Below are 24,275 nucleotides of genomic sequence, written 5' to 3' on the forward strand. Positions count from 1 at the left end.
GTCGCTGCCCAAGAAGAGCCCACCTGCGAGTTCGCGCTCAATCAGCGCAGAAAGTGGGGCTTGTCGCTGTCCGGTTCCAGCTGTGCCCTGGGCTCCCAGTGCCCTTACCGCAGCGGCTTAGAAGTTCAACCCTCAGCCTTGTCGCCGGCCCCTCGCGCCTTGGGAGTGTTCCCGTGCGATGCACCGAGCGGACGCGCGGCACCCGGACCTCGCCATGGCTGGGGCGCGCATCCTGCTCTATCTGTGGCTGGGCTTCTTCAGCGTGAGCCTAGTGCAGGGAGAGAGACCGAAGCAACATTTGCCCGAGCTCCACCAAGCTATGCCAGGAGACCGCACGGCAGGTGGTGGCCCGGGCCCAGAGCTGCAGCCTCTTGACAAGGTGTCGGAGCATATGCTGCGGCTCTATGACAGGTACAGCGACAGTGGCAGAGTGGAGGCGGCACGGATGCCAAGCTCCCGACCACGAAGCTCGCAGCCCCGGCGCCCTCAGCCCTTGCGCGAAGGCAACACAGTTCGCAGCTTTCGTGCGAAAGCAGCAGGTGAGTGCTGGAGGGGAGCCCCCTTCCTGCTGTCGCTGGCTTTTTGGCTTTCTCCCAGGACCCCCCACAGCTTCCTTGTCAGCCCTTGGCTCGTTAGTGCTACCTAGGGACCTTTCCCCGCCCTTCGCAGCTGCCCTCTGTGTCCCTTGTCCTGTCACACTCCGCATTTCTCCTGCTGCGATCTAGATAAGCCCAGTTTTGTAATCCCAAGTGAGTGGGAGTCGAGAGAAGAGCTCAGAGCCATAGAGAGGGTTGGGGGCGACATTTTATGCTCAGCTTAGCCCTCCTGCTCGGGGTGCCTGGAATACTTCTAGGGGACCTTATCCCGATGATTCCTAAATTGGTCAGCGGAAATTCCCTTGGGCTAGGCTCGACCTGTGTTTACCCAGAAGCAGATGCCATTTTATGCCAGCCCAAAGGGCCCCAGAGAGTAAAGCGCACTTGAACTAGACGCCTTCCCCTTGCCTTTTAGGTTTTCGCTTCTCCAGATCTTGCACGGGCTCTTAACTCCTCGCGCCCTCTGTGTTACTATATTTGACACTTTCTACTTGATAGTCCCTACGTGGCAAACACCCAAATAAAACCAGGTGCTTGAGTGTATACATTACTTAAAACCCATCTGGGCAAATAGGAGTTGTACCATCCACCCTGGGAGGAGTTGGGGGCTGGGGGTGGAGCAGCTGCGGATCCTAAACATCTCTTGGAATCTGGCCACGAGAATCTGCTCATCCCATTTTTCAACGCAGATCACTGCAGACTGAAATTCATGGCTTAACAAGGTTTCTTCGCTTAGCCCCTGTGGTGAAGTCAATAACTTAGATGCTAACAGTCTTCCCCTCTTGTGCTAATGGCTTGAGGGAAAGTTTCCAAACCCTATTTATATGCTTTGAGGATGCACTAGGATTTTTCCTTCCTTACATTCATGATAAAGAAAAACCGTGAATGCAAAGCCATCTTTAGTGAAGCATCAAAGAATCTTCAAGAAAGGAAACTATGCCTCAGTGTTCTGAGACATTTCCCCCAACTTTGATATGTAGGACTCCTGGAAAAAAAAAAAAAAAAGGAAAACTAACACATCCATCAAGGAAAGTCCAAGGTTGAAACTGTGAATAAACTTTAGAGCTCAAAGGCATGATGACATTTACAATAAATGTGAATTATGCTTTCTAATGCAGAAGTCTTTAACTAGAGTCTGAGCTGAACCAGGTTTTACTTTCTTCTTAGAACCATAAGCATGACTTGTAAGGAGCTCACTTCCACTAGGAAAACAGAAACCTGCCCTGCATTATCCACAACACCCCAGATCCTTGAGGAAGCTGTCCTGACAGTGAATGATGGGTTTACTTTAGTGAATCTCTGGGGGCAGAGCTGAATGAAGGAGCAGTGTGGAAGTAACAAGGATTAGAAGGAAGTCTGGTGGGCAAGGCAGGAGGCAATGCTGCAGATACTCAAGTAACTCTTATGTTGATATTTGTTTTCTTTGTTACAAGCCCAGGGAGTAACTGAGGCACTGGAGAGACAAACAATATATATTTTTTTGGAATTGACAAGTTTAATTTAAGTATAAACCACAAGTTTGGAGGTAGAATTTGAGTTTGTTTCATTCACACACATTGTATAGTTTTTGTTGTTGTTGTTGTTGTTGTGAACTATGTGTAAGAATTTGAATAACTCAGGCAAGTATACTTTGGGGCTTCAATTCATTGTGCACATTATAATTTTAGTGTCCCTTATCAGCCCCACTGTGGTCTTCTAGCATCAAATGATTAACTCTGATGCAGAGGCCAGACATTCCCTTGAAATGATGAATTGAAGCTTGAAGCATATATACAAGGCTGTGTGCCCTGATAAGAAAGGTAATCCCTTTAGCATCCTAGAGACTGTCTTAATGACTTATTCATCAAATGTAGACATTGGTTTTTGTGGAAGCTTAAGTGTCATGTTACCTGGTTGGAGACTCCTTGAGAGGTGGTTCATGCTGGACCCGTTCCAAGAGTGTTTAGTTACTAACACACTGAAAAGACTTTATTATAAGGCAGTCCTGGCTGTAATGAGGCAGGACTCCAGAAAAGTGCTAAGGTTTTCATGTGTGTCCCTCTCGCTTCATCCATATCAGCGTTTTCATGACACCCTTCACCTTGTGACCTGTGTTCTGATGTGGGTGAAAGATGCTGTCTGCATTAATAAATTAGATATGTTTTTCAGTTCAAAGTGTTTCACAACATATGGGCTTCTCTGTACCAAAGATGTTCCAGATTTTAATGGAAAGTCAGGTGGTGTACTGTGTACACGGAATGGCTGCTGATCCGGCAGACTTTCCAAGTGCTTATTCAGGCTGAGTTATAGCCTTAGAGACCTATTTGCTCTTTGGAACATACCTGATTAAAATTATTTATTGTTCTAAACCTAGAATATCTTTGGTTGAAATTTAGCTGCTGTGGTCTCCCTCTGATTACTTTCTACTTAAACCATTACTTGATGGTGGGTGGCATCCATCCTAAATACACTTTCTGCTAACCCCTGTTCTCCTCCCTCAACTCAAGGCAGCTGGTGTGCCAAAACCGTAAGTTTGGAGCACTTATAAGCTTTTTTGTGACATATAAGTGTTTGCATAAAGAGAGGTTTTATCTTTCCCTTTGTAAAAGTTGATTTACAAAATTATTGATGGCAGAGACATTTGGCCTGATAAAACACATCATCTTGAAGGAAGACAGAAGGATATGAAATTCGCCTGTTTTAATCTTGATTTAAGTTTGTTCTTGGCTATCACAGGATAAAAAGAATGATATTTTACATGATGTTTGTTTTCTATCATGATCATTCAAGATAGATAATTTATGTTACTTACTTTATCATTATTCCCATAGTAACTTAATTTCATTTTTCTTGGTCATAAATGTAACCTCTTTAGGAAAACCAATTAAAGCACATATGTTCTTATTAGGAAACTATCACTATCTATGACATACAAGTACAAAAAGACTACATTTCAGTGATTATGCATTGTCTTTTTAAAAATCACACATATTTCATGAATAAAAGAGAATGATATTGAAGTAACCCAGACCCACAAGTGAATATTTTCCTTCAATGAGGAAAGAAAGATTCTTTTCTACTAGGAAGCAAAAACTTTAAAAATGAAGAATCAAGATTTTTGACATGTTTCTGAAATGCAAGGTGAAAATATAAGAATTTGGAAAAATAGTATATGATAAAAGGATCATCACACAATAGGAGCTGTTTCTGTATAAAATGTGGACCAAGGAAAGCATCATATCTTTTAATGATAAGCTACTATAATTATTTTATTAGAATATACTGACCTTGAAATGCCTAGCACCTAGAAATGAGGCTTGAAACTAAAGAGTGCTTTGTCTGTTGTTTTTATTTAAAGGACAATAGTACATGTGGAGGAATTGGATGTGCAGCTGCTTTGAATTACACACCACTTTGAATACATGATAGCCTTTAATGAAGTTTTTACTCTAATAGGCAAGACAGCTTTATAATATCTGACATTTAAAAATCCATAATACCATGAATTCTTGATTATCCATGCTAGATGGAAAGGAGAAAGAGAATGAATTGCATAAAAAATAATTCAAATTTAGCTTTGTAGTACAGTTAGACACACTTGGAGAAACCAAGAGACCATGAAGGTCAATGAAAAATAAAAACCATAAGCAGATAATTCATTCAAGCAAATAATTCACTCAATATTTGTATAATAAAATATATGCATAATTAAAAATGAATTAAGATGTTTACATACATTTTACCTAAGCAGTACAAGTTCACAAGTAATTGACTGAATGAGTTCAGATTTTAAAATAATTAAATAGTCACCTACATGCCCAATCTACTTCTAACTATTTTGGTATGGTAGAATTTTGTTTTTGGAAGAGTCATTGAAGGAAACAAGTTCACCTGCTTCAATGGAAGCATAAATGGGCATCATGATATATTTGCTAGACAATTTTCAAACACACTGAGCTCATCAAAAAATCTGTTATTTCTATTGACCTGATATAATTTTCTAGGAGGAAATTTCACAAAAAGAGGTCTCTGGAAGATCTTAACAGGTGCTACATAAAATTGGATTCCATGGTCAAAAAATTTGGAAGAAGGGATCTGTTTTCTTTCCTGTGGGACCTTTCAGTGCCTTTAGATGCTAATGAGGCTCCTTAAGAGGGGCACACTTTTTGGAGAGAGGATAATTTATTCTTCTCTACAGGAATTTTGTAGAATTTTAGTTCTAAGATTGCTAGTTGGGAAAATACTAGTTTAAAACCTTCCTAATTTAGGGCTAGGTTTGTGGCTCAGTGGGAGAGCATTTGCCTAGCATGTGTGAGGCATGGGTTTGATCCTCAGGACCACATAAAAATAAATAAATAAAACCTTCCTAATTTAGCAAGAAAGAAGATATGCCAAGTTCAGTGACTACTATGAATGAAACCAGTCTTCATTCTCATTTCCCATTCAGTACCTATCTCATGATACTTATGTATAGTGTTAGTTTTTGAACTTGGTTATAATTGACATTTTACTGTCTTCCTGCTTTTATGTTGAAAATCTCTCTGAATATAATTTTAGAGTGTCTCTGTCACCAAATTTTATCTTCCCTGTCTCTTTATGAACTTTTCTTCATTGTCTTCTTCTACATGATTAAATACCTATTTTTTTGCTTGTTTGTTTGTTTTAAAGCTATTTTATTTGCAGAAAAATACACTGGGAGATTGTACATATCATTTTGTTAATGTTTTACCATCATTTATACCTACATGAAAGACACATTTGCTCAAGACATCCATCAACTCCCTTATATAATTCCCTGAACTAGCTGTATTTAATAGATAAAATAAAATTATACCCCTCAAGAATCCTCATAAAACCTTTTGAAAAACTTGGCATATATGTTCTATTGACTAGTCAGGATTTTTGTGCTACAATATAAGACAGAAATTTTCTCCCCAAATTTAGATGGTTTTCTCATTTGTTAAATTTGCATATCCTACTGAGCAAGGGGATACACACGTGTAATCCCAATGACTGAGAAGGCTGAGTCAGGAGGATCCCAAATTCAAGGCTACCTTCAGCAACTTAATGAGACCCTGTCTCAAAACAAAAAAAAAAATAAAAAATGTTGGGAATGTATCTCAATAGTAAAGTGCCTGTCAGTTCAATCCATAGTACCAAAAGAAAGAAAAAGAAAAAAAAAATGCATATCCTAGTAATCAGTATTTTTTTTTTTTTTTTTTGTACCAGGGATTGAACTCAGGGGGCACTTGGCCATTGAGCCACATCCCCATCCCTATTTTGTATCTTATTTAGAGACAGAGGTTCATTGAATTGCTTAGCACCTCATCATTGCTGAGGCTTTTGATCCTCCTGTCTCAGCCTCTGGAGCTGCTGGGATTACAGGCATGTGCCACTGCACCGGCTGTAATCAGTAATCTTAATAATTTTATTTTGGTGGTAGTAGTGGAAAGAAATTGGCATCATAAATAGTCTAAGATAGAGCTTTCCCTATGTCAATTTTCAGTTGAGTCAATTTTTATGATAATGTCATGAATCCATGAAAATAGAACTTTTAAATGGAAATATCTACATAGTGATATAAAAACTTGGCATAAATGTTATATATGTTATATATGGCATATATGATATATATATATATATTGATATATGCATCAGTTGATGCATGCCAAAGTTGGATAATGCCAACTTTGGACTGTAATAAGTGATGACAGTATTACCCCAAACTTCTCATACATATTTAGCAACCAATAAAATTGCTAGTCTATTCACATGTTAGTAGGAATTGTGTCTTGGCATATTGGCATATAAAGCTGTAGATAAAGTGCCCTGGTAACACACACTTTCAGTGGTGATATTTTTAAAGGCAAGGATTTCTCTTTATCTAAAAACATCTGCATGTAGGTCATAAAGTGAAATTACCATGGTGTGTTTATTGACTTCTTCAATGATCTCCTTTAAAGATCTATCTTCTTTTGTTAACAGAAGCACAGTAAATGCCTTGATTATATTTGGGAACACTATAAATGAAAGTGTTGAGCAAAATGATCTCACTTTACTAAAAAAGGTACTGTCAAATATGCCTTCTATGTAATAATTACATCCAATAACTTAAGAAATTCGAGGTTCTTTGTCCAGCCTTTCATTGTATAATTGAAGCAGCTGAGGTCCAACACACTCTTATTTACTTTTCCTTTGATTTTTAAAAAATTTAATTGCATGAAATTAATCCTAAAGACTATATTGAGTGATTGTTGTGGGTAGATATAGGTTAAGATGAATGGTTTTCAAGTTAAAAAAAAAAAAAAAAAGATCATTAGAGTTTATTTTTTTTGTTACCTAAGGCTGAGCATTGGGAGATTTAAATTCCGATCCTAGCTAAACTGCTGTAATAAAGTCCTTGATTATTGCTATTATCAGCCTCTTCATCTATAAGGTGGGTTAAGTCATACCTACTGTGTCTCTTATAGAACAATGGTGAAACCCATTGGAGAAAGTTAATAGAAAGATACATCAAAAGTTTATAAACCAGGCTGGGGCTGGGGCTCAGTGGCAGAGCACTTGCCTCACACATGTGAGGCAGTGGGTTAGATCCTCAGCACCACATAAAAATAAATAAACAAAATAAAGATTTTTTTAAAAAAAGTTAAAAAACCCTAAACAAGATATTCTTAATATTTTGAGAGATTGTCTTCCTCTAGCTTCCCATAAAGCCTTAAACACATCTCAAATACTGATACTATATGTTTGTTTGCAGTGATAATGTAAATATAAAGAGATGGTAGTCATCTTGTAGAACAATCTATGATTTTCCCAACCTTCAACAAGTTACTATCCGGACCCCAGGGATGGAGTGGGGCAGAGTTGTACTCTTTTGCAGAGATTTCATGAAGTTATTTAGTATCATAATATGGTTCCTGAATCAGCAGCATCAAAATCACCTGGAATCTTGTTTGAAATTTTCTAGCCCACACCAAAATTCTGAGTTAAATCTGAAGTAGGGCTCAGCAATCTGTGTTTAAAAAGCCAGCAGAGTGATTCTGATCCATGTCTGAGAAACACTGCTCTAAGCTTCTATCCCTAGAGTTTTGAGTATTTTGCATCATAACACATATTCGAAATCTAGGATTGATTAGCGTGCTATTCCTGGTCCTCAGTGGGCGTCTCCATGGACGAATGGTTTATTAACTTACGTAATGGTAAGCTTCTTTTGTTTTGCAAGGTATATTGCTGCCTTTATGACAGTTTTTGCCCTGGAGAAGGCTTCAAAGTATGTTAATCAAGACTGCTTGCCCTTTACTCACAGCTGCGGAGAGTTTGTGACCTAATAGATTTGCTAGAAGACTGATGTGAGCAGGGGCCTCCAAACAAAGTCCTTGGAGGGCAGGAAGTCTATCTCATTTCATGGTCACATTCTGAAGACCTGGCATAGTTTGACATGCAGCTTGAACTCAGTTGAGTTGAATTCAATGTTCAGAGATGACATAAGAAGAGATAGTCAAAAAGCTGTCAGGTAATGTGTCCTTTAAGAAACAAACTTGTCTTGAAAGAATTTCCCCTGAGGCATATTATCATTTATATATAAATGGAAATCATATTTTACTTTATATACAACTGATCTAATAATTCTTCATCTCTAATTAACTGGAAGGAAACAGCTGAAGAAAGGCTTTTGCCAACTTAAGGAACTTGAACCTACTTGAAAATTTTTTCATTATGGTGTTAAACTTTTGAATCTGGTAAGTTTGCACAGTTGTTCATTCAACAAACAAACATACACACATATTTCAGGCGGTAAATACTCCAGACCGTGTGAAGGACTAGGAGTTCAAAGATTTATAGGACACAAGTCTGCCCTCCAAGAGCTCACAGTCTAGGAATGCCCCTGGGCGGACGCTAGGAGCAGATAAACTGATTAATGAACATTTGACTATTCTAGAAAAACATACATTATATCATCTTTGGCCATGTTTTTACTTTGGACATAGAAAGTGGTTGTTTGGAGTTCTCATAAAACTCAGACATTTTTGATTCAAACTCTGTAAGAAAAAGGAAATTTTGTGACTTTTTCATCTGCCTCTTCCTGAAAGTGGAAGGTAGCAGAGAGAAACTACAGCCCCAGCTAAGAAATCTAGAGCAAATATTCAGCCAGTGGCAGCGGGTGTAGAGTATATATAACCTCTTCCTAGGTACCCCTGGCAGTTCTGGCTGCTGAACTTTGTTTGGACAAAGGAGTTGTGGGGGAGGGGTAGTAAGGAACTGTTCTTAGCTACATATTTTCTGTATGACTAAAATGTTTTCCCTGCTTCCTGGGGATTTAGCTAATCATCAAGATTTCATTTAATCTATTTGCTTTAAAATCAGACTTTACATAGAAAGCTTTCCATTGTATGTTCTAATTCCCTTTGAATTCATTCTGTGTGGGCCAGCGCGAAGGTGAACTTCCCCTCACCACTCCCTGGACACTGCCTTTGCTACTCTTGGAGAGGGGCTGAACTGCTGCATAGCATGGCCAGTCTTGAGTCCCCAGGTCAGATCCCAGCTGCTTAAGCTGAATCCTTGCCCTTGTCAGGTGCAGGTGCTCTGTTTTCAGATAAAAACAGAAATAAATCTTCTACCTTTAAACAGTCAAACTCCTTACAAAATCGACATAGACAATGACCTGGATTCTCCCTGAAATCAATTGTAACCAGCTGACTCACTTCTGTGGTCCTTCATTTTTGCATTTCTGTAATGCATAGGTTGAATTAAATCTGTTTGTTCATAAAAGAAGCATTCATTGAATATTGCTTAAGGGTCAGGACCTACTGTGGGAGCTAGAGAATCTAATGTAAAACAGGGAACTCATCTTTAAGGTGTTTTTATGGTTTTAGAAAGGAGCAACACCAAATTAAAATATTAGAGGCAGGGTCCCAATCAACAGAGTGGATTGTCAAGACCACCCTGCCTTGGGAGGTGGTGCCTTTGCTTTACCTTAACAAACAAATCCAGATTATCAAGTTGGAAAGGGGTAGGAAAAAGTTTTCCAGAGAAGTGGCAGGGTCAGAGTCCCAACAAGCAAGAGGGAATGTTGGCTTGTTCAGAAACTCACCTGACTTCCAATCTCCCTTTCAAGTCTCAGATATTATGATTCTGAAAATTCAGAATGTAAGATTATAATGCCAATAGCAAACCTTAACTAGATTGCAATAGATATCTTCCCAGCAAGAAAATTGGACTTGTTGGAGTGCCAGCAAACAGTTAGAAAATAGCACCACCTATTGGTAGCTATATTTTGGCATCATAAATTTGTCTTGGGGAAGAGCTGGGAACAAAGCCCCATGTTACATGCAAAGGAGCTGAGAGATTCTGTAGCTCACTTTTCACACCCCATCCTACCATAAGGGAATCCTCCTGCAATAGTCTGGACTTTTTCCCAGTCTTACCAAATTTAGTCAAACTATCAAAAGTCATGACTTACATTGACCTTCATTTGTCCTCCTTTCAATTGCCACCTTTAGATTTATTCTGATCTTTGACACTGGAAAGAAAAACCCTGCTTTCTCTGAAGTCCCTCCAATAATTCACAATAATTTTTATGTCTTTGCTAAACTATTCCACCCCCAGGTCATCTATTCTTATTTGTTCAACTCAAACTTATGAAAGAGTTTCTAGACCTCTCAACATCTTGATTACTTTCCTAGTTGTTTTTGACATATCAGAAACCAGTTAAGATGAAAACACCCAGAATTGGGCATGCTGCTCTAGATATTTTTAGATTTGAATAGCATATAATTAGTATTATCTTGTATTCAAAATTTTAGACTGTCCATAACCTAAAAATAATTCATAAGCTATTTTTGGCAACATCAAGAAGCCCACCTTTCTTTCTCATATTATCATTACCAGTATCATTGTTATCAGTTTTTTCTTATTAATCAGAAAACATACCTGATGTTTTATTCAATCATTCCAAATAGATAATTCTATGAATACTTCAAATGAATAAAAAAAGTGAACATTAAGGCATTTTTCTTTCATTTTAAACTTAGTTATCGGTGTGCGTAGATAAATCTTCGCAATAACTCATGGGGGAAGAGAGAGAACTCTAAAGCAGAATTCCCATTATTAAGTACAGGAAGATGCTTATTTAAAAGCTAAATTAATATACAAATCTAAAAAAATATAAAGTGCCCGAAAGCCATTTAATAGATATTGTTGTCATGTGTTTCTATTTCAGGGAGGCATTGATCTCATTCTTAATTATTGCTCATACCCAACTTGCTAAATTCCATGCAGCTGTCTTAATGCTGTATTTGTCCATTGTAAATGTTCACTAAATGTTTATTTGGTTGCTTTGAGGAAAGAGCATTGACTTGCACAGAAATTAAATAATGTAAGATCAGAGAAAACAAAAAGTAAGCATTGGTCAAAGAAGGAATGCTTTATAGAAGGGTGGCTACTTCAAGCTCACTTTTAAAAAGAAACAGGAAGGAGAGTAGGGATTTAGAGTAGGCAGAAAGAGAACCTTCCTTGGTTTGAGTAGAAATGACAAGAGCAAGGACATCAAGTACTGGGTATAACTTAACTCACCTTTGGTTAGAAGCTAGATGTGAATTAGCCATTTCTTGTCTGAATTTGGCTGGCTTAGTTGTTTGCTAGAATTTCATATAACTAGGTTAATTTTAAGCATTCTTATAATTTATATTTAAAATGTTTCCAATATTCCTTGTGGAAAAGCTTCCAGATCTTTAGCTGCTGTAACAGCAGCTGTGACACTGCTGTAACATGTTCCTTCCTTCCTACTCCTCCCAACATTCCCTTCTGCCTTCATCTTTAAAGTGTGGTTCAAAGGGCACCTTTTCCCCAAGTGTCCCTCTGTTCCCTATCTCGACAAAATTAAGTGCTTCCTCTTCTGTTCCAAGATCCTTAACACCTTGGACAGCAAGTGTTAAAGTGGCAGAGCTACCTGCACATTGCTCATGATCCTCTTTCTCACCAGGGTGCGTGAATAGGAGCATCTATTTGTGAAATCCTATGATCTAGCCCCAGCTCTAGCACCTGGTGGGTGTTCAGCTCATGTTTGTTAAAGTAAACCATTTATTTTGCTTTGGTGTCTGTTCATGGCTGGTTGTAGTATGTTTATGTGTGTAATACACAAATAATATAGTGGAAACTATGTACATAATCTCTGTGTTATAAGGCCCTTTTAGCTCTAGAATAGAGCAGTTTGTTGGTCTTAGACTTTCGGTTGCAGATTGAAATGATTAACTGCAGCTGGAGGGAAATTTTTAAAGTAATCACCAAGATTATCTTTATCTAATATGTCCTTCATAAAGAAAGAATGTTGCATTTCAAGAAAGGAATCTTTTGCCCAATTTACTGTTTTATTTGCTTATTCATGTTGAGCAAAAATCCTCATTCTTTACTGCCTTTGGAAATACAAGCTTTAAAAAATTTCCTTTTGGGCCATATGACTATAAAACCAGTGGTTATTCTAGACCACCACCATCCAATAGAGATTTAATAGGAGCCACAAATGTGAGCCACATATATAATTTTAAAAGTTTAGTAGCTACATTTAAAAATGCAAAAAGTAACAAAAGCAATTAATTTTAATAATATAGTACATTTAACCCAATATTATCAGTTGATCAAATATTATCATTTTAACACATACTCAATATAAAATATATTTCTGAAATACTGTACATTTATTTTTGTAGCAAATCTTTGAAACTCAGTGTTCATTTTATTATGTATACAGCACACCTCACTTTGAACTGAAGTAGGTGGTCACTATCATACTGTACAGTGCAGTTCTAGCATTTAAGGAGGCTTTCCTTAAATGTGGACTTTACCTGCATCCATTCAATTAATCCTCACAACTACTCTACAGTTGATACTACTGGGCTCATTTTATAGAGGAGCAGACTGGGATTTGTGCACATTTGTATTTTGTCTGAGAACAAAATACATTTGTTTGTATTTGTAATTTGTCTGAGAACCCCTGTTGAGTGTAGTGGAATAGGTACTGGGTCACAGGGCTTAAACTTTAAAATCATGGCCTGAACTGAAATGGGAGTGGTGGGACCAGGTGGTGTGACAGATTCTGAGAGTTTTCATGAGAAGATGTTGAAGATTAGACACAGGGGTGGAGGCTGACCAAGAGTAGGTAACAAGGTGATGGGAAACTAGTCTGAAATAAGGAAATGTTTTGAAGCAAAATGTGGGGGAAAGGAGCAGGATTAGTTTACCCAGTGAGACTCTGCCACCCTTGTCCCTCAGAGTTCATTCATTCACTGCCAGTAAGTTTGGCAGCTGTTCTATTGCCACATACTTAGAACAGAGTGACTTCTCTTCTTCCATTTTAAACTTCCCTCTGCTACACAAAGTTTGGGTAAGAGTATATGCTATGGTGACTGGGATGAATTAAGGTCAGAGTCTGTGAACAACTCCAATGCCATGGCTTTGTTATAAAGGTCTGCAAAATATTATCCTGGTGTCATGGATAATACAAATGTGCACAAATGGCAGTTTCCTTCTTTTGCTTCACACAATGTTAAAAATGAGTAAAATGTGTTTCCCATTGCACTTCCTCTGTGCTTGGGGACTCAGTGAACTCATTTTAAGTTTCCACATCTTTATAAAAATGTTTTGTTTTTACAGAAACATGTTTTTGATCAAGAACATAATTTCATGATTGTGTGTGTTTCTGAAACAAGTATGTATATGGAACAAGTGCATGAAGGAAAGCCTGGGTTTTGGTGGCCAATCCCAGGACTGGACATTCTTTAACCTCAGCTTTACCAATAACTTGTTAGATGATCTCATGAGAAAGAGCCGGTGTTCTGCCTTGACAAATCTGTCTCCTTCTCTCTACTATCTCTTATTCTGGATATGAAGAACTAGAAGTACAAGTAAACAATTTCAGTCTTTTTGTTGTTGTTGTTGTTGAGCTATATAGAAATTTAATTTCAAAATTTATGTAGTATCAGATTTCAGACAAACTATACAAGAAAAAAATTTAAAAACATTTTTGAATGGGTGGCTCATTTTTAAATATATTTTCTGAATATTAAGTTACTTCACCCTACCTACCCAACACATATCCTGCACCCTACATTTTGTGAGGCAGGTGGGAGATACAATCCCCACAATACTGTAATAGTGGCATTAATTACACTGACGATTTACATTTAAGAAATGCCTAACTGTCCCTCTCCTTGGTCTATACCCAAAGTACTTAAAATCAGCATACTACAGGGGCACAGCCACATCCATGTTTATAGCAGTACAATTCACAATAGCTAAACTGTGGAGCCAACCTAGATGCCCTTCAATAGATGAATGGATAAAGAAACTGTGGCATACATACACAATGGAATAATACTCAGCAATAAAAGAAAATAAAATCATGGCATTTGCACATAAATGGATGAAGTTAGAGAAGATAATGCTAAGTGAAGTTAGCCAATTCCAAAAAAACAAATGTTTTCTTTGATATAAGGAGACTGATTCATAGTTCGATAGGGAGAGGGAACATGAGAGGAATAGACGAATAGATAGAGCAGAGGAGTTGGAGAGGAAGGAAGGGGGCATGGGGTAATTAATGATGGTGGAATGTGATAATCATTATTATCCAAAGTACAGGTATAAAGACATGAATTGGTGTGAATATACTATGTAAACAACCAGAGATATGAAAAATTGTGCTCTATATATGTAATAAGAATTGGAATGCATTCTGCTGTCATATATAAATAAAAAAGAAGAAGAAACGCTTAACTAGATCCTTTTTGAAATGCTTTAAACTTATCTCATTTAATTTTGATGACATGGGAGGTAGAAATTATCTCCATTTTATGAATGAGAACAATAGCTCCCCCAGTTAATTAAGTGTCTGAACCAGTACTTAAGTCAAGGTGAGTCTAATTCTAAACCTGTGCTTGTATCTAGTAGGGCCTGGGTGCCTCAGATAGGAGGCTATTACAGTACTTTGTCAAAGTTATATGTGCAGATCTGTATCATCTCTAGAATGCTCAGCTCTGCCCCACCCCACCCCTGCACTAAGTTTACTATGGTGTTATAATTTTCACACATTTATGGTGCTTCAGTAAAGAAAATAACAAATCATAAAAGTGGCTATTTTCTGCTTTAAACTTTTTTCTGGCTTTTAAAATTACTCCTGGTGACTCCCCACCCCTATTAGAAACCCTCAAAAGCAAGAGTTTGCATAAATTTTTTGGTTTGTATTTTTTTTAATTGAAGTAAAATTCACAAAACTAGGAAATTAACTTTTTAAGAGAACAATAAAGTGGCAATTGATACCTTCACAGTGTTGTGCAACAACCAGCCCCATCTAGTTCCAAAACATTTCTATAATTCTAAACTCCATAAGGAGTTTCTCCTCATTTGGTCCTTCCTCTGGTCCCTGACAAACACGAATCACTATGGTCTCTATGAACTTAACTATTCTGATTATATCACATAAATGAAACAAAACAGTTTGTGAACTTTTGCATCTCTAGTTTATTTCATTTAGCATAATGTTTCATGGTCTATTTACATTGTGAATGTATTGGTATTCATTCTCTTTTATAACAGTAACATTCTATCTTTTAGAAATGCCACACTTTGCTTATCTATTTATCCACTGACGATCTATTGAGCTGTTACCACCTTTTAGTCATTGTGATAGTGCTGCTATAAACAAATACTCATTTGAGTGTCTATCTTCAGTGTTGGAGGCATATGTCTAGGAGTAGAATTGCTGGATCATATGATAATTCTATGTTTAATGTTTGGGGACCTATCGAATTGTTTTCCACAACAACTGAACCATTTTACCTCCCTACTGACAAAGTGAAAGAGTTGCAATTTTTCCACATCCTCTCTGACTCTCTGGTGTTTAGGGGTTGGTTTGTTATAGCCATACTAGTATGTCTCAACTAGTAAATTGTGGTTTTGATTTCTAGTACCCTAATGACTCATGTTTTTGAGTATCTTTTTATGTGCCTGTTGGCCATTTGTATATCTTCTTTGGAGATGTGCCTATCCAAGACTTTTGCTCATGTTTTATTGGTTTATACAGAGTTATAACTGTTGTTGAGTTATAGCTGTCACTTATGTACTAGGTTCTGGATATTAGATTTGTCAGATATATGGTTAACATTCTGAAGATTGTCTTCTCACTTTCTTGATTATGTCCCTTGATGCAAAAGTTACTAATTTCAATGAATTTCACTTTATCTGGTTTATAAATTTATTTTATTGATATATCTATTTGTTTTCTTTTGTTGTTCACATTTGAGTGTCATATCTAAGAATTCACTGTCAAATCCAAGTTCATGAAGAATTACTCCTCTATTTTCATCAGAGAATTTTATGGCTTTTATCTCATATATTTAGGGCACTGATTTATTTTGAGTCAAAATTTTTCACATGGTTGATGTCTTATTTACTTCTATTTACTCTTTGTCTTTTTTGCTTCCTAGGAGACCTTAAAAGCAAAGGACTGCATATTTTTAATCTGACTTCCCTAACCAAGTCTGAAAACATTTTGTCTGCCACACTGTATTTCTATATTGGAGAGCTAGTAAACATCAGTTGGAATTGTCCAGTGTCCCCAAGATGCTCACATCATGCTCAGAGAAAACACATTCAGATAGAACTCTCTGCGTGGAGCCTCCAAGCTAACCTAAACCAAAGCCAACTCCTGGGTCATCTGTCAGTAGATATAGCCAAACCTCATCGAGATACCATGTCTTGGCTATCTAAAGATATCACTCAGCTCTTGAAGAAGGCCAAGGAAAACGAGGACTTCCTCATAGGATTTAACATGACCCCCAAAGCACAGCAACTGTCAAAAAGGATGGTTCCTTTTCCGGAGCCTTATATCTTGGTGTATGCCAACGATGTTGCCATTTCTGAGCCAGAAAGTGTGGTGTCAAGCTTACAGGGACATTGGAATTTCCCCACTGGAGCTGTTCCCAAACTGGATAGCCACATCAGAGCTGCCCTTTCTATGGAACGAAGGAAGAAACGCTCTACGGGTATCTTGTTGCCTCTGCAGAACAATGAGCTTCCAGGGGCAGAGTATCAGTACCAGGAGGAAGGGGTATGGGAAGAAAGGAAGCCTTACAAGACCCTTCAGACTCAGCCTCCTGAGAAGAATAAGAACAAGAAGAAACAGAGAAAAGGGCCTCACCAAAAGAGTCAGACGCTCCAGTTTGATGAACAGACCTTGAAGAAGGCAAGAAGAAAGCAGTGGGTTGAACCTCGGAATTGTGCCAAGAGATACCTTAAAGTGGACTTTGCCGATATTGGCTGGAGTGAATGGATTATCTCCCCCAAGTCTTTTGATGCTTATTATTGCTCCGGAGCCTGCCAGTTCCCCATGCCAAAGGTAGCCATTGTTTTAGCCCTGTTCTTTCTATTTCCACAGAGTAGAAAGCCACACTAAGTTAAATGTGCATGTGTGTCAGTGCATGTTTTCATTTACAGAATCCATCTGGACCCTGATTTACTACATTCTAAAGTGCAATAGGTAATATGGTTATGTTTGTAAAGTAATACGAGGTCAAAATTAATATGAAGAATATGAAAAAATGTATGCATAAAATATGCCTTTTGTGTTGCTTCCAACCATGGTGCATATTCAACTAGTTATCTCTACCTGTCTATGATAAGCAAACCCCAGGTGGTAGAAGACTGGTCTTTGAGGGATGTTCAGGGAACAGAATGCATAGATATGGTGGGAGCAAAAGGACAAGCTAATGGGTTTGATGCCCTGATGCAGAACTTTTTTTTTTTTTTTTTTTTTTGATAAGTAGTTACTCATGAAAAGAGTTGTCCCCACAGAGGTTAAGATCAGGGTTTGGCTAGGTAAACTGGCCTCATTAGATCTTCCAGATGTTTATTTCATTTGCTTCTCTGCTAAATGTCAAAAAAGAAGGCAAAATAGAATATGACGACTCTATAAACGTCTTCCAAGACCCATTTTAACCTCTCAGAAATTACCTGACTCTTCCAAACTCAATTAGGACTGTGTTTTATCATATCACTACTGAGTATTATGACAAATATATTCTCAGAAGTCTCTCCAACACTCACCTCTTTGCACAGCAAGTCCAAGTGACAGTTCTCTTTCGATGTATGGTATAAATAGTAAAATAGAGAGGTACCCTCCAGCCTTTGGTTCAGCTTTTGCCATGCTTTTATTCTTAGCTTCAAACAGTCTGAATCTCTATTAAACAATGAGAAGTGACCCAAGGAATAGAATTCAGAGAAAAAAAAAGTGTATTTTAAAAAATAATTGAATCAATTTTTGTTATAGTTTGATAATGGGGCAGAAGATCCTTCACCTCAAAGAGTGACTGATTTCTGTTTATAAATCTTTATGATAGCATTTTTATATTTCTAGTCCTGTGATCACTGGGTACTATGCACATAAAAACAAAGGGGCTAACTGACATCCTGTTTTTCTTGTTAGGATGTCTCAGAAAGATAAGCTTTTCACATTTTCCAAGACCTTATGTTTCCCAAGGATTTTGAATGATATCAAGTTTTGTAAACTCAATACAAAGTAAGGATTATCTACATTTACAGTGATAAAAAGAGCCTTATCTTGTCTAAAGATTCATGGAGTACATTTTGCTGATGAAACAAAAACTCATGCACCGGAGATGACACTTAGAAACACAACAAAGATGACACATGTCGCAAGCAGAGAAGAATCTTTTACCATATAGCTTGCCTTGTGGCATCCAGAGGCAAGAATGGATTCCTCTACTGTTAAGTTCAGGAAGACTGATTTTAGATGGGCTGAGGGCTTTCTAAACTCTCTCTCTCTCACCCTCATAAACAGGTCACTTGGTTAACTGGAAAAGACGGCTTTTTCCCTCCCTCCTGACTCCAGGCAGGTTCCAGAAAGCCATACGAATGTTGAGATGTTCCTTTTGGTTTGGTTTTCATTCCCTAACTCTGGAGAAGGGTCTTAGCCTCCAGCCTTCCACCACTGTTCCTCACTTGTGTCTCTCTCTTCTGTTAGTGCCACCTGCTTTTACTCATCCCAAACCTGGTATTGCTCCAGAAGAGCTTCACCATGGTTCTCAGTGATCTAAAGAATAATTATTTAAAAGCTAATAAGGGATTAGATACAAAAAGGATAAATTTAAGGAAAGAAGTATGTTAACATAGCAGAATAATTAAATATGCATGCTTAATCATACAGGGCTTCTTAAACCTTATTTTGTCTGCAAACTGCCTGGGGTTTTTAAATATGTAGGCTCTGATCCAGTGGGTTTGGAGCTGGAGTCCATGATTATGCACATCTAACAAGCTTCAGCATGATACTAATGCTGCTGATTCACAAATTGTACTTGGAGTAGTGACATTGATAAGCAAATGCTTTTGGCTTGAATCTTGATTCTACCATTTACCAACTATGGTTCTTTAGATAAATTACTCAAACTCTCTACAGGTTAGTTTATCATCTTGGAAATGGGTAAAAATAGTAATAATAGTACCTCATAACAAAAATGAGATGGGGAAAATGAGATAGTAGAGTAACTTGCATGCAGTAGGTGCTCAATAAGTATTTGCTGTTATTGTTGTTATCATTAATGGTCATAGCAGAGTCTGAGGAGAACAGAAAATTAAGTGTGCGGGGGGGTGGGGAGGCTGAAGAAAGACTATGTAGGGAAAGGGAGTAAGAAAGTAAAAGTTGTAAAGCAAGAAAAAGTTCTGTATTTCTAGTTCCTTTACAAATATCACAAGATTGAAAATAGGATTCTCCCTGCGGGTTTAACAGCCTGTGAGCTCTTCCAGTGAGGTGCCTTAGGAGAGTAATAGAATGAGGAGAGGATCCATTGCAGCAACTGGACTCATCATAATATTTGTCAAAACTTGGAATGGCATCAGAGCTCCAAGGAGACATAACAGGGATAAGCATGGAGCTTTCTCTCTGAGCTTGATATTTCCTTTTGCCAAGTGGAGAGTGGAGGTTTGGCTGTTACAAAGAGTTCTCAATCTCTCGTCACCTTGTGTGGATATGCTTAACTTTTAAAGCTTTCTAGTGGTTTCCTTTAAGTCTTCCAATGGTACGGTAACCAAGGGATGGGAAACATAAAGCCGAAGGAAGGGCAAGGGGCAAGCATGTCCCTTGTCAGCATAGTGTCGAATATGGCAACCAGAGACAACTACTTAAATAGAAACGCAGCCTGACCAGCTGAACAAAATGAGGGTCTGCAGCTAGGTCAGCATGACACGTGCAGTAATGGAGGCACCAAAGAATCTTCAGACTTTAGATATTCACTTTGCCCCAGAGAAAAGTTCTCCCAGGCCAGACTGCTCAGCTGCTCTCCTGTTTTGGGCCTCCTGAGCAAAAGCCCGATCTATATGGCAGGTCTCTTCTTCTGCTTAAGTCGACAACCTGCTCCATAATTCAGAACAGCTGTGCTCTGCCTTTCCCAAATTCCAGGCTTTGCCCTTTCACTGATTCCAATTAGATAGTTTCTGGGCCCTCACACCCATGTGGGCTGGACTGGAAGAGTGGGGAGCAAAACCTCAAGGTCTGGGTCAGGAATGAAGGCCTATGACATACTCTCCCCTGCTCATGTCTTTGTAATCAAATTCAACTTGAGGACATCACACACAGCTTGGCAGGTGCAGGCCTGACCACTGTAGATTTCATTCACAGAGCAGTTTGGATTTTTCCGAATTTGTAGCCCTTATAGGCAATCTACTCTCAGAGAGAGAGAGAGAGAAAGAGAGAGAGAGAGAGAGAGAGAGAGAGAGAGAGAGGGAGAGAGAGAGAGAGACTGACTCTTGGAATTCTGCCATGAGATGAAAAATGCCCACAGAGCCAAAGCCAAGTTCTTTGCCTCCCTCACCACCTTAGCAGAGATGGAAAACAGAAATTTCAAATGAAAATGGTTGAGCCATTGTTGCTGACAGAGCTCTAAGAAACGAACAAGGATTAGAGAAATGAAGTTACTTTTGCAAGGAATTATGCAAAAACTAGAAATAGCAAAGACAGAACTAGGCAGCAAATAATCCAAATACGTTGCACCAAATGTCTCATATGAAAAAAAAATTCACATTAATTAGTTCAAAACCATACATCCTCAATGAATTGCCTGAATTTTCCAATTCTAATGTCTGATCATGAGTATAAACACTAAAAACATTGAATTGTGATGTGCTGTGTTTCCTAAGCAAAAAATTATCTGACCTGATGTTGAAGACATGTTTCAACCTCATTTAAAAGAGAGGCTGGTGACGGTAAGAGAACAGGCTGGCATTTACGACTGAAACATTCCTCAATCTCAGTAAAAAGAGTCATGAGTAACACAGTTTGAACTCAGAAACAAACCCAAAACTGTGAACAGGCAATATGCTTCACCCCAGAAAATTACAGCATGGATCATTTGTGCATGACATAATTATTCCTGGTAAGGGGAGCTTGATCAGAGGATTCCGTAGTGAGAAAAAAGGGGAAACTCCCTAGTAATCCGAGAGGTTCCTGATAAGAAAACACCACCACCATTCAAGGGCTTGTGCTGAATTCCCACGAGCTCACTAGAGACTACTCATACCCTCATAGTTTCTGACTCCATCCTTTATGAGTTGGAGGTTAAGGGGGGGAAAAAGGATAGGAATTTTCCTAGGAAACACCCATGAATATTTTCCATATCTCCGGCAGAACCTTTCATTTTTGGTGTTGAATTTTTTTTTCCCACAAAAATAGGTAAAATGAAGGGTATGCTGTTTCCTGTAAGTATTTCATCTATTTACCAAATATTTCTTCAGTGTCAAGAGTATACAGTGTTCTAGGCACTGAGGACAGCAATGTGCAGCATATTTATTGCCCAAGGGCTGATCTAATTAAATAGAACAAGTTTGTATAAAATGTAAATATTGAATCATTAGACATTAACAATAATAGAATTATGTTAGAAAATCTGGCTTTAAAAATCTTTTGGGGGTTCATGACAAGCTGTTTGGATGATTGAGTCTTCAAAATAACTTTAAATCAATAGAGAAAATTGTATGTCTGCAAAAGTTCTTTTTAGAAATTACTGATACTGCTAAGATAACAAACAAAGCCTATTGACATCCATGGTTCAATGCTGGTTGCAATTTGGGTGAGGTTCACATATTTTATTGATGATGTAGAGCACCCAAAATGCAAAGTAGAACAGCCTGGACTTTTTTTTTTTTTTTCTTTTTTCACTTAAGGGGCGAAACCCTGTTTTGCAATCAGTCCAAGCTAGTGAATTGAAACTTGACTTCTCCTTTTAACTTATACGTAAAGTCCCTCGAAAGTAAGAGTAAAATTAAGACTAATTTTTAAATTATTTATATTTATTCACAATAAATTGAAGTCAAATGTATGGACTCTTTTTTTTTTTTTACAATGAAATTGAAAAGTGCAATGAGACAAAAAAAATTTTCCCTTTCTCTGCCAAAAGGAATCCTTTCCCACCCCCCACAATATGCTGATTTTCCATATTATTTTCTTCTCCTTTGACTTTTATGTAACTTGTGCCAGTTTCCCATGTTGGAGTTAGGAGTTTGAATTTAAAATCCCAATTCTTTGTGGCAGGGGTGCCTCTAAGCCATAAGAAATATTGCTCAAAATCTTGAAATTAGAGTGAGAGTTTTGACTTAAATCCTATTCCTGACTTGAAGGCTGGAAAATTACCAGATTCCTCTCCCCTCCCCCTTCTCTTTCTGTGTGTGTGTGTGTGTGTGTGTGTGTGTGTGCGCGTGCGTGTTGCTGGGGATCAAACCCAAGGCCTCACACATGCTATGCAAGCACAAGCATTCTACCACTGAGCCTCATTTCTAACCCCCAAATTTCTGTTTTTAAATATGATTGAAACAAAACCAGTTTCACCCACCCAAAGGAGACCATGGGGGGGAAAATGCTGTTGAAAAGCGTGGCATCTCTTATGGAGGTCTGCTGGCCATCCTACAGGACCTAACACTCTGGGCTAGCAAAACTGACTCCTCCCTTCAATGCTTTGAGTTAGAGCAGAGCTGTATGGGGCTTTCTAAATAAAACCACATGTTTCACATGGAAGGTAATGATCCCATTTGGATTTTCCCGGGGAAGAGATTTAACTCAGGCTTCCTTGGTCAAATGTCTGACATCCATGGGATAACCTTAGACTCCTTAGTTTATTCCCACAGGACAAGATCTACTCCTAAAAATACAAGTCTACCAAGTCTAAACCCATGGAGCAACAGTGACCCCCAGTGGCCAATGGAGTGGTCTTTTTTTAACCTCAATTTGCACTTCTGAAAGTTGAATAATTACATTAATGAAACAATCACCATCCAATTCATTTTCCTGGCAACTAGTAAAGAAATCAATGCTCCTCTGTCCCACTTAGTTTTATTTTGACAACAATGCATAAGCATCACTATAGTAGTGGCATTAAGGCACCTCTGTTAAATAGGGTATTTTTTAAGGGTTCTTCATGATTAATGTAGGGTCAAGAACAACAACAAAAACTTTTTTTTTATTGCAAACCTATTGTTGAAAACATCACTAATATATCAGTTCCATGGTTGGGATTAAGTTCTTTGCAGTTAAGTGATTCCTGCTAAAAGAATGGGCTCAAATTCTTACCACTTATAAGCTATTTGACTTCAGACAGGTCATTTAAGCTTTTTGAGTCTGCAAAATGTAAGAAACAGTGTTTTTGTTATAAGGATTAGAGGTGGTCTGTATAAAATGCCTGGAACATAGCAGGTTCTCAGCAAATGACTATCACTTCGGGGCGATGGGGAGCCGAGGTTGGGCTGGTGTACACTATGTCAGGATTTTACAAAACTGTTGAAACAAATTCATTATATAGGCATTTTGTGTGATGAGGAGTAGAATAACCATTCCACCTAACGTGTTTTCTCATTTCTTTTCTCTAGTCTTTGAAACCATCAAATCATGCTACCATCCAGAGCATAGTGAGAGCTGTGGGTGTTGTTCCTGGGATTCCTGAACCTTGCTGTGTGCCAGAAAAGATGTCCTCACTCAGCATTTTATTCTTCGATGAAAATAAGAATGTAGTGCTTAAGGTATATCCTAACATGACAGTAGAGTCTTGTGCTTGCAGATAACCTGGCAAAGAACTCATTTGAATGCTTCATTCAATCATTAGTTTATTTTTATGGACTTTTTTTTTTTTTTTTTGCACTGCCAATGCATTTTGTTCCAAAAGATTGTTTTATAGTCAAAAGAGAATGAGCAAATAGATTGAAGATTTCTACCATGCAGAACTGGACTGCATTTGTTCCTGAATGTAACTAAAAATAAATTCGTAGTAAATATGGACACATATTTCTTTCTTTTGAAAAAAATCACAGGAGGAAAAGTATCAAACTGTTTTTAGAACTGTTAAAGAACACGCTGATTTATTTTTGTAAGGGGCTTTAAAAATAGAATGGAGAAACAGCAGTAGCTTATCATTTATCTCTACTCATTCTATCATCTTAGGGGAAACAGAGTAATTTCATATTTTTAAGTAGGCTTGTTGCCTTAGATTTCTGAAAAAACCCGACATGTGCTAAATATTCCAGTCAATGTTAATGTTTATATTATCTTCACTTGTTTACCCTTGTTTTCTTTACACAAGTCACTGTGTGCGTTGAAATGAGGGTATGGTGTGTGTGTGTGTGTGTGTGTGTGTGTGTGTGTGTGTGTATACAGGT

General features: G+C 38.0%; 1 protein-coding gene across 1 annotated transcript; it reads left to right on the forward strand.

Annotated features, from left to right (window-relative positions):
- Positions 1–214: 214 nt before the first annotated feature.
- Positions 215–23,684, forward strand: Bmp3 (bone morphogenetic protein 3). The gene is made up of 3 exons (XM_076865143.1): positions 215–539; positions 16,052–16,962; positions 23,493–23,684. Exons 1-3 carry the CDS (start codon positions 215–217, stop codon positions 23,682–23,684), a joined length of 1,428 nt encoding a protein of 475 aa, XP_076721258.1.
- The last annotated feature ends 591 nt before the right edge of the window (positions 23,685–24,275 follow it).

The sequence above is a fragment of the Callospermophilus lateralis genome, chromosome 8 (assembly GCF_048772815.1).
Source record: "Callospermophilus lateralis isolate mCalLat2 chromosome 8, mCalLat2.hap1, whole genome shotgun sequence".
NCBI lineage: Eukaryota > Metazoa > Chordata > Mammalia > Rodentia > Sciuridae > Callospermophilus > Callospermophilus lateralis.